General features: G+C 38.1%; 1 protein-coding gene across 1 annotated transcript in view; it reads right to left on the bottom strand.

Moving 5' to 3' along the window:
- Positions 1-8366: 8366 nt before the first annotated feature.
- The window catches only part of RNF31 (ring finger protein 31), a 39550-nt gene continuing 36054 nt past the window's right edge, over positions 8367-11862 (bottom strand). The window contains exon 19 of the mRNA XM_077789905.1: positions 8367-8662. Coding sequence (XP_077646031.1) covers positions 8367-8662 — 296 coding nt within the window. The remainder of the gene's footprint in view (positions 8663-11862) is intronic.

Genomic DNA, 11862 nt, shown 5'->3' with positions numbered 1-11862 from the left:
CCTGCAAAAAAAACACCAAAATTCACCCAAAATTCACCAAAATCCAACAAATTCCACCCAAAATCCACCGGGGTTCTGTGGGAAATGAACGAAAATGGGGAAAAATTAAAAAAAAAATGAACGAAATCCACCGAAAATGACCCAAAATCCGCCCAAAATCCGGTAAAAATGAATCAAAATACTCTAAAAAAATGAACCAAAAATGACCCAAAATTCGCCAAAAATGACCCAAAAATACGCTAAAAAGTGACCCAAAATCCTCTAAAAAATGACCCAAAATTCGCTAAAATTGACCAAAAATCCACTATAAAAAGACCTAAAAATGACCCAAAATCTGCTAAAATTGACCCAAAATCCACCAAAAAAATGACCTAAAAATGACCCAAAATTCACTAAAATTGACCCAAAATCCTCTAAAGAACGACCTAAAAATGACCCGAAATTTGCTAAAATTGACTCAAAATTCACCAAAATCCTCTAAAAAATTACCTAAAAATGACCCAAAATCCCCTAAAAAATTATCCAAAATTCAATAAAAACTGACCCAAAATCCCCTAAAAAATGACCAAAAATTCACTAAAATTGACCCAAAATCCCCTAAAAAATGACCCAAAATGACCCAAAATTCGCTAAAAATGCCCCAAAATTCAATAAAAAATGACTCAAAATGACCCAAAATTCACCAGAAAAGACCCAAAATTCACTAAAAACTGACCCAAAATCCTCTAAAAAAATGACCTAAAATTAATCCAAAATTTGCTAAAATTGACCCAAAATCCTCTAAAAAATGACCCAAAATGACCCAAAATTCGCCAAAAATTCACCAAAATCCTCTAAAAAAATGACCTAAAAATGACCCAAAATTCACCAAAACTGACCAAAAATCCTCTAAAAAAATGACCTAAAAATGAACCAAAATCCACAAAAAATGACCCAAAATCCTCTAAAAAAAGACCTAAAAATCACCCAAAATTCAGTAAAATTGACCCAAAATCCTCTAAAAAATGACCCAAAATTCGCTAAAAAATGACCCAAAATCCTCTAAAAAATGACCAAAAAATGATCCATAATTTCCTAAAATTGACCCAAAATCCACTAAAAAATTACCCAAAATTGACCCAAAATATACTAAAATTGACCCAAAATCCACTAAAAAATGTCCCAAAAATGATCCAAAATTTGCTAAAATTGACCCAAAATCCACTAAAAAATGATCCAAAATAGACCCAAAATCCTCTAAAAAATGACCCAAAATCCTCTAAAAAATGACCCAAAAATGATCCATAATTTCCTAAAATTGACCCAAAATCCACTAAAAAATGACCCAAAATTGACCCAAAATACACTAAAATTGACCCAAAATCCTCTAAAAAATGACCCAAAATCCTCTAAAAAATGACCCAAAATCCACTAAAATTGACCCAAAATCCACTAAAAAATGACCCAAAAATGATCCAAAATTTGCTAAAATTGACCCAAAATCCACTAAAAAATTACCCCAAATTGACCCAAAATCCACTAAAATTGACCCAAAATCCTCTAAAAAATGACCCAAAAATGACCCAAAATTCGCCAAAAATTCACCAAAATCCTCTAAAAAAAAGACCTAAAAATGACCCAAAATCCTCTAAAAAATGACCCAAAATGACCCAAAATTCGCCAAAAATTCACCAAAATCCTCTAAAAAAATGACTTAAAAATGAACCAAAATCCTCTAAAAATGACCCAAAATCCTCTAAAAAATGACCCAAAATGACCCAAAATTCGCCAAAAATTCACCAAAATCCTCTAAAAAAAAGACCTAAAAATGATCCAAAATCCACTAAAATTGACCCAAAATCCACTAAAAAATGACCCAAAATTGACCCAAAATCCTCTAAAATTGACCCAAAATCCTCTAAAAAATGACCCAAAATTCAATAAAAACTGACCCAAAATACACTAAAATTGACCCAAAATCCTCTAAAAAATGACCCAAAATCCTCTAAAAAATGACCGAAAAATGATCCATAATTTCCTAAAATTGACCCAAAATCCACTAAAAAATTACCCAAAATTGACCCAAAATCCTCTAAAAAATGATCCAAAATTCGCTAAAATTGACCCAAAATCCTCTAAAAAATGACCCAAAATTCACTAAAACTGACCCAAAATCCTCTAAAAAATGACCCAAAATCCACTAAAATTGACCCAAAATCCTCTAAAAAAATGACCCAAAATCCACTAAAAATGACCCAAAATCCCCTAAAAGTTCCCCAAAATCCGGAATTTTCCCAAAACCGCCGGAATTTGCCCCAAAATTCCCTCACCAGATGGTGCCGAAGCAGCCGGTGCGACGCCGCAGCACCTCGGGGTAGTAGAACATGCTGGGAGCTCCCGCGGATTTGAATAAATTTGAATAAATTTGAATAAATTTGAATAAATTCGAATAAATTCAAATAAATCCGAATATTTCAAATTGAAGAATTTGAATGGAAAAAAAAACCGGGGCGAAAAAAGGCGATTTTGGTTAAAAACTAGAGGGGGAATTCGCTCAAAAATGGTTAAAAATCAATTTTAAAATGTGTATTAACTCGCGTAAAAATTTGCATAAATTTGCATACGTTGAACCCTTAATTTATCTATTTAATAAATTGAAATTAGAATGAAAGTTGGAATTTTTAAGTCACGAAATTTGGGAAAAATGAAGCAAAAATGGCCAAAAATGGGAATTAAAATAGCTAAATTTAATGAATTTTAATAAAATTAACAAATTTTAATTAATTAAGATATTTAAATAAAACCCTTAAAATTAATGAGTGGGAATAAATTAAAATGATATTTAAATTATTCTTTAAATTTAAAGGTTGAAATGTGTTCAGTCAGGTGCTCAAAATTTAAATATGAAGATTAATTTAAATTATTGAAATTAATTAATGAAATTGTTAAAATTAACTTAATAAGATTATTAAAATTACTTTATTATTTTAATTATTGAATTAAATAGGTATTTAAATTTAAATTAAAATTCAAACGTCTCAAAACACCTTAAAAAGGCAAAAAAAACCCCTAAAATTTAAATAAATTCAAATCTAAATTTCAGATGCAATTTTAAAATAATAAACATTCAAATACGAATTTAATATTCATTAATTAACGTGAATTTTTTTTAATTATTTGAATAATTTTACCCCAAAAAAGCCCCAAAACCTCCCGAAAACTTGAATGAAATCGGCTTTAAACCCAAAATTTATGGCATCAATTAATAAATTTAATTAATAAATTAATTTAAAATTTAATAAGTTAATTAAATACTCTATAAATTTTAAGTTTTAAAAGTTAATTATTAAAATGTGAGGTCAAAAATGGGAATTTTAGACCTAAAAAAAGGACCCAAAATTGCCGGAAAAAGCCTCAAAATTTGAATAAATATTAACTATTAATTAAATATTCATTAATGCAAATAAATTTTAATAAATTAAGGGAATATTTAAATTATTTACACTCAAAACGGGATAAAAAGGCCAAAAAAGCCTCAAAAAACACCCAAAAAATTCAAATTTTCCCCAAAAACTGAATAACTTAACTAATTAACTAATGAAATTAAATATTAATTACTTGAAGCAATTTTAATTAATTTTAAAGTTCTAAAGGCGAGCTTAACACCTAAACCTGGAGAAAATAAATTTAATTCAATAAACGCTAATTAATAAACAAGGTGAAATGGGGTTAAAATTTGGTTTAATTGGATTTAATTAAAATTAATTTAATTGGATTTTATTGGATTTAATTTCAATTTAATGTCTTTAATTTAATTAGATTTAATTGGCTTCAATGTAATGGAATTTAATTGGAATTAATTTCATTTGATTTAATTGAACTGGATTTAATTTAAATTAATTTAATTGGATTTCGTTGGGTTTCATTTAATTGGATTTATTTAATTGGGTTTAATTTAATTTAATTTAATTTAATCGACAAAATGGGACAAAACCACCCCAAACCTTCACTAAAACCGCCCAAATTTAATTCAAATTAACTCCAATTAGCTAAAATTAATTAAGACCAATTAAAACTTAAAACCTCTGCGCTAAAATTAAATCAACTCGAGGCAAACGGGAGAAATTCAAGCCAAAATCGCGCTTAAAAAGCGAATTTCGCCCGCAGCGCCCTCTCTAATGAGTAATTAACGCTAATTAACAGCTCATTAATTAAACGTAGGATAAATGAATAATTTAATTAAATCGTTTTAAACCCAAACCCGCCTCCGATCGCCCTCGGCGGCGCCAATTAGCGCTTAATGAACGCCTCGATTAACCCGCGCGAGCCCCCTGGTGTTAATTGCGCTAATCAAGGTGATTCGGTTAATTAAATTAATTAAAAAGGAGGAGTTTAAAGCGCTGGAGTCGCTCCCGCCGCAGCCGCGCCTCGACCGCCGCCGCCGCCGCACTGAGCCCGCGCGCGCCGCGCCGCCGCTTTTATCACCTCGGTTGCCCCGCCCACCTCGCTGAGCTCAGCCAATCAGCGCGCCGCCTGCCTCAGCAGACCACGCCCCCCCTTTCTCGTTCTCATTAGACCCCTCGGACCAATCAACGCGCGGAGCTTGCCTCGGCAACGGGCGCTGGCCAATCGGAGAGAGGGGAGGGAAAGGGCGGGAAGATTTCAGCCAATCAGAGGGCGGACGGTGTGAGGGGAGAAGAAGGGGAAGGGAAATGGCGGGAAGGGTGGGGGGGGGGGAAATGGCGGGAAGGGGGGGGGGCGCCTGAGGGGATTTTGGGGGGAATTTGGGGGATTTTGGGGAAATTTGGGGGAATTTGGGGAAATTTGGGGGATTTTGGGGGATTTTGGGGATTTCAGGGGGGTTTGGGGGTGAATTGGAAGGATTTTCGGGGATTTTTGGTGAATTTGGGGTAAATTTGGGGGTAAATTTGGAGGATTTTGGGGGGATTTTCTGGAATTCTGGGGTAACTTTGGGAGATTTTGGGGGAAATTCGGAGGATTTGGGAGAAATTTGGGGATTTTGGGGTGAATTTGGGGATTTTGGGGGAATTTTGGGGAATTTTTGGGTTAATTTGGGGGATTTGGGGGTGAATTTGGGAAATTTGGGGGAAATTTGGGGGATTTAGGGGAAATTTTGGGGATTTTGGGGTGAATTTGAGGGTTTTGGGGTTAATTTGGGGAATTTTTGGGTTAATTTGGGGAATTTGGGGGTGGATTTGGGGGAAATTTTGGGGATTTTAGGGTGGATTTGGTGATTTTGGGGTGAATTAGGGTGGATTTGGGGCATTTTGGGGTGAATTTTTGGGATTTTGGGTTAAATTTGGGGGATTTTGAGGATCCCAAGTGGATTTTGGGGGGGATTTGGGGCATTTTGGGTGAATTTGGGGGATCCCAGGTGGATTTTGGGGTAAATTTGGGGGATTTTAGGGAGAACTTGGGAGGATTTGGGGAAAATTTGGGTTTAATTTGGAAGCCTTTGGTTAAATTTGGGGATTTTGGGGTGGATTTGGGGATTTTGGGGTAAATTTGGGAGATTTGGGGTAAATTTGGGGGATTTGGGGGTGGATTTTAATGAAATTTGGGGTGGATTTTGGAGATTTGGGGTAAATTTGTAGAATTTTAGGGTTCCAGCTGGATTTTGGGGGGAATTTGGGGGATTTGGGGTATATTTGGTAGATTTTGGGGTAAATTTGGGCGATTTTGGGGGTCCCAGGTGGGATTTTAGGGTGAATTTGTGGAAATTTGGGGATCCCAGCTGGATTTTGGGGTGAATTTCGGGGATTTGGGGTGAATTTGGGGGATTTTGGGGTAAATTTGGGGGATTTTGAGGATCTCAGGTGGATTTGGGGGTGAATTTGGGGGATTTTTGTGAGAATTTTGGGTAAATTTGAAGGATTTTAGGTTGAATTTTGGGGATTTGGGGTGAATTTGGGATAAATTTGGGGATTTGGGGTGAATTTGGGGATTTTGGGGATCCCAGCTGTCCTTTCCCCATATAAGGTGCTCATTAACATAAAAGGCGTGGCTCTGCATTAATAATGACTTTATTTGCATAAAAACCACAATTCATCAGATTTATTTAATTATTCATACAGCCTCATTTGCATAGCGACCCCAAAATGCTCCGAAATGACCCAAAAATAACCCAAATATTCCAAAATAACCCAAAATTCCCTAAATGTCCCCAAGTAACCCCAAAAATGTCCCAAAATTCCACCAAAATTCCCCCCAAAAAGCCCAAAATAATCCCAAAAATCCCTAAAATACCTCAAAGCCCCCAAAATGACCCCAAAAATCCCCCAAATTTCCCCCAAATTCCCCAAAAATCCCCCAAAAACCTCCAAAATAATCCCGAAATTATCCAAAACCCCCAAAATTCCCCCAAAATCACCCTAAAAATTCCAAAATAATCTGTAATTCCAAAAAGCCCCAAAAATTCCCTGAAAAAAACCCCAAAATTATCCCAAAATGCCCCAAAATTCCCCAAAATTCCCCAAAAAAATCCCCAAAAAACTCCACAATAATTCCAAAATCATTCAGAAACCCCAAAATTACCCAAAATGACCCAAAAATCTTTAAAAATCCACAAAAAATCCACAAAATCCCCCAGAATAATCCCAAAATTATCCCAAAATGCCCCAAAATTACCCCACAATTCCCCCAAAAAACGGCAAAATTTCTCAAGAATGACCCCAAATTTCCCAAAAAAATTCCCCAAAAATTGCCAAAGATGATGCAAAAAAGCCCCAAAATTCCCCCAAAAACCCTGGAAAATTCCTAAAAAAAAACCAAACCAAAATGACCCAAAAAAACCCCAACATTCCCCCAGAATGTGTCCAAAATTCCCCCAAAATTCCCCAAAAAAAACCCCCCAAAATTCCCCTCAAAAAAACCCGAAATTCCTAAAAAAAAAAACCCAAAATGACCTGAAAAACCCCCAAAATTCCTAAAAAAAACCTCTGCAAAATTCCCCAAAAAAGCCCCAAAATTCCTAAAAAAACAAAAACCAAAATGCCCAAAAAAACCCAAAACGCCCCAAAAAACCCCCAAAACACCCCAAAAAAACCCCAAAATTCAAAAAAAACTCCCCCAAAATTCCTAAAAAAACCCCCCAAAATTCTAAAAAAAAAAAAAAAATTCCAAAATGACCCAAAAAGCCCCAAAATTCCCCAAAAAACCCCCAAAATTTCCCCAAAAAACCCCCAAAATTCCAAAAAAAACCCCTCCAAAATTCCCAAAAAAACCCCCGAAGTGCCCCAAAATAACCCAAAAAAACCCCCAAAATTCCCCTAAAAAAACCCCAAAATTCCCCCCAAAAAAACCCCAAAATGCCCGAAGAATATCCCCCCCGAAAAAAATAACCCAAAAAACCCCAAAATTCCCCTTAAGAAACCCCAAAATTCCCCCAAAAAATCCCCAAAATTCCTTATAAATAACCCAAAAAACCCCAAAATCCCCCTAAAAAAACCCCCAAAATTCAGCAAGAATATCCCCAAAACTCCCCAAAATCCCCCAAAATCCCCCATAAAACCCCAAAATTCCCCATTAAACCCCAAAATCCCCCTTTAAAACCCCAAAATCCCCATTAAAACCCCAAAATTCCCCATTAAACCCCAAAATCCCCCTTTATAACCCCAAAATCCCCTAAAAAAACCCCAAAATCCCCCCAAATCCCCCATTAAAATTTCAAAATCCCCCAAAATCCCCCCAAATCCCCCATTAAAACCCCAAAATTCCCCCTTAAAACCCCAAAATCCCCCAAAATCCCCTAAAAAAACCCCAAAATCCCCCAAAATCCCCCATAAAACCCCAAAATCTCCTAAAAAAAACCCAAAATCCCCCGTTAAAACCCCAAAATCCCCCTTAAAACCCCAAAATCCCCCAAAATCCCCCATAAAACCCCAAAATCCCCATTAAAACCCCAAAATCCCCTAAAAAAACCCCAAAATCCCCTAAAAAACCCCAAAATTCCCCATTAAAACCCCAAAATCCCCCATTAAACCCCAAATTAAAACCCCAAAATCCCCCAAAACCCCCCAAAATCCCCCATAAAACCCCAAAATCCCCCAAAATTCCCATTAAAACCCCAAAATCCCCCATTAAAACCCCAAAATCCCCCTTAAGAAACCCCAAAATCCCCTAAAAAAACCCCAAAATCCCCATTAAAACCCCAAAATCCCCCTTAAGAAACCCCAAAATCCCCCATTAAACCCCAAAATCCCCCAAAATCCCCCATAAAACCCCCAAATCCTCCCTTAAAACCCCAAAATCCCCCCCAAATCCCCCCCAAATCCCCCATTAAAACCCCAAAATCCCCATTAAACCCCCGCGTTGCCCATATAAGGTCATTTTGCCCATATATGGTCATTTCCCCCTTATCCGGCGCCTCATTTGCATAGCGCCCTCAGCCCCGCCCCCTGTGGGCGGGGCCGCAGCGGCGCCTCCTCCCCCAGCAGGCGGAGCATGCGCAGTCGGTGCTCGGCCTCGCTCTCGCCCGGGCGGCGCCGGGTCCTCCCGGCCGCTAGGTGGCGCTCTGCGGCCGCGCGCAGCTCGGCCGGGTCATAGAGAGGGGCGGGGTCGAGCCCGTGGCGGTTGATCAGCGACACCAGGTACTCGCAGTAGTGAGGGCTGGGAAGAGGCAGAAACGGCAGAAAATGGGGCAAAAAGGAGGGAAAAATGAGGGAAAAATGAGCAGAAATGAGGAAAAAATGGCACAAAAATTCCCATGAAAAATGAGCCCGAAATGAGGCAAAATGAGCTAAAAATGAGCAAAAAATGAGCAAAAAATGAGCAAAAAATGAGGCAGAAATCTCCCTAAAAAATGAGCCCGAGATGAGGCGAAATGAGCAAAAAATGAGCAAAAAATGAGCCAAAAACGAGCAAAAAAAGAGCAAAAAATGAGGCAGAAATCTCCCTAAAAAATGAGCCTGAAATGAGGCGAAATGAGCCAAAAATGAGCAAAAAACGAGCTGAAAACGAGCAAAAAATGAGCCAAAAACGAGCAAAAAATGAGCCAAAAATGAGCAAAAAAATGAGCCAAAAACGAGCAAAAAATGAGCCAAAAATGAGCAGAAATGAGCAAAAAATGAGGCAGAAATCTCCCTAAAAAATGAGCCCAAAATGAGGCGAAATGAGCCCAAAATGACACAAAAAATGAGCAAAAAATGAGCAAAAAAATGAGCAAAAAATGAGAAAAAATGAGCAAAAAATGAGCCAAAAAAGAGTAAAAAAATAAGGAAAAAATGAGCAAAAAATGAGCAAAAAACGAGCCAAAAAAGAGTAAAAAAATGAGCAAAAAATGAGCCAAAAATGAGCCAAAAAAGACACAAAAATCCCCCTAAAAAATGACCCAAAAATGACCCAAAATGGCCCCGAGTGACCCCTGAGTGACACCAGGTACTCGCAGTAGTGAGGGCTGGGAAGAGGCAGAAATGGCAGAAAATGGGTCAAAAAAGAGGAAAAAAATGAGGAAAAAATGAGAAAAAAATGAGGCAGAAATCTCCCTAAAAAATGAGCCTGAAATGAGGTGAAACGAGCAAAAAATGAGCAAAAAATGAGCAAAAAATGAGCAAAAAATGAGCCAAAAATGAGCCAAAAAAGACACAAAAATCCCCCTAAAAAATGACCCAAAAATGACCCAAAATGGCCCCGAGTGACCCCTGAGTGACACCAGGTACTCGCAGTAGTGAGGGCTGGGAAGAGGCAGAAATGGCAGAAAATGGGTCAAAAAAGAGGAAAAAATGAGGGAAAAATGAGCAGAAAATGAGGAAAAAATGGCACAAGAATTCCCATGAAAAATGAGCCCGAAATGAGGCGAAACGAGCCAAAAATGAGCAAAAAATGAGCAAAAAAATGAGCAAAAAAATGAGCAAAAAATGGCACAAGAATTCCCATGAAAAATGAGCCCGAAATGAGGCGAAACGAGCCAAAAATGAGCAAAAAACGAGCCAAAAAAGAGTAAAAAAATGAGCAAAAAATGAGCAAAAAAAGAGTAAAAAAATGAGCCAAAAATGAGCCAAAAACGAGCCAAAAACGAGCAAAAAAATGGCCCAAAAAAGAGTAAAAAAATGAGGAAAAAATGAGCAGAAAATGGCACAAGAATTCCCACAAAAAATGAGCCCGAAATGAGGCGAAACGAGCCAAAAATGAGCAAAAAATGATCCAAAAATGGCACAAAATGACCCAAAAATGACCCAAAAATGGCACAAAATGAGCCAAAATGCCACAAAAATTCCCCCTAAAAATGATCCAAAAATGACCCAAAATGACCCAAAAATGACCCAAAAATGGCACGAAAAACCCCATAAAAGTGATTGAAAATGACCCAAAAATGACCCAAAAACGGCACCAAAATGACCCAAAATGGCACCAAAATGACCCAAAAATGACCCAAAAATGACTGAAAAATGGCATTAAAATGACCCAAAAATAGCACAAAAATGAGCCCAAAATGAGCCAAAAATGAGCAAAAAATGACCCAAAAATGGCACAAAAAAAACCCATAAAAGTGACTGAAAATGACCCGAAAATGACCAAAAATGACCCAAAAACGGCCCAAAAATGATGCAAAATGACCTAAAAATCCCCTAAAATTGACCCAAAATGTCCCAAAATCCCCGGAATTTGCCCCAAAAATGATCCTGAGTGACCAATGAGTGACCAACAAGTGACCACAACCCCAAAAACGCCTTAAAAACGACCCAAAAAACACCCTAAAAATGCCCCAAAAATCCCCTAAAAAAGACCCAAAATCCTCTAAAATTGACCCAAAATGTCCCAAAATCCCCTAAAATTGACCCAAAATGTCCCAAAATCCCCTAAAATTGCCCCAAAAATGACCCTGAGTGACCAATGAGTGACCACAACCCCAAAAACACCTTAAAAATGGCCCAAAAATCCCCTAAAAAAGACCCAAAATGTCCCAAAATTCCCTAAAATTGACCCAAAATGTCCCAAAATTCCCTAAAATTGACCCAAAATGTCCCAAAATCCCCAGAAATTGCCCCAAAAATGACCCCGAGTGACCAATGAGTGACCAATGAGTGACCACAACCCCAAAAACACCTTAAAAACAGCCCAAAAAACGCCCTAAAAATGCCCCAAAAATCCCCTAAAAAAGACCCGAAATTATCAAAAATTGACAGAAATTGACCCAAAATGTCCCAAAATCCCCGGAAATTGCCCCAAAAATGACCTCGAGTGACCAATGAGTGACCACAACCCCAAAAACACCTTAAAAACGGCCCCAAAAATCCCCTAAAAATGCCCCAAAAATCCCCTAAAAAAGACCCAAAATGCCCCAAAATTGACAGAAATTGCCCCAAAATGTCCCAAAATCGCCGGAAATTGCCCCAAACTGACCGGCAGAGCCCGGCCTGGCCCGGGGCCGTGTCCCTCCCGCAGGGCTCGTCCCGGAGCGCGGCCCCGAACGGCTTCTGCTCGGGCACCGGGCACCGTTCTGGGGAGAAAAACGGGGATTTTGGGCAAAATGGGAAAATGGGGGGAAAAATGGGGATTTTGGGCAAAAAAATGGGGGGGAAATGAAGAAAAATGGGGATTTTGGGAAAAAAAATTGGGGGGAAATGAAGAAAAATGGGGATTTTGGGGGGGAAATGGGAAATGGGGGTTTGGGGAGAAAAAAGGGGATTTTGGGTAAAATGGGAAAAATGGGGATTTTGGGGGAAATGAAAAAAAAATGGGGATTTTAGGGGAGAAAAAATAGGAATTTTGGGAATAAAAATGGGGGGGAATGGGGATTTTGGGGTAAAAATGGGGATTTTGGGGGAAAATGGGGATTTTGGGTTAAAAATGGGGATTTTGGGGGAAAATGGGGGGAAATGGGGAGTTTCGGGGGCAAAATTGGAATTTTAGGAATAAAAATGG

This window comes from Lonchura striata, chromosome 39, assembly GCF_046129695.1.
Source record: "Lonchura striata isolate bLonStr1 chromosome 39, bLonStr1.mat, whole genome shotgun sequence".
Taxonomy (NCBI): Eukaryota; Metazoa; Chordata; class Aves; order Passeriformes; family Estrildidae; genus Lonchura; species Lonchura striata.
Note: the sequence above shows the minus strand (reverse complement) of the source record. Positions and strands in the feature narration are given on the sequence as shown.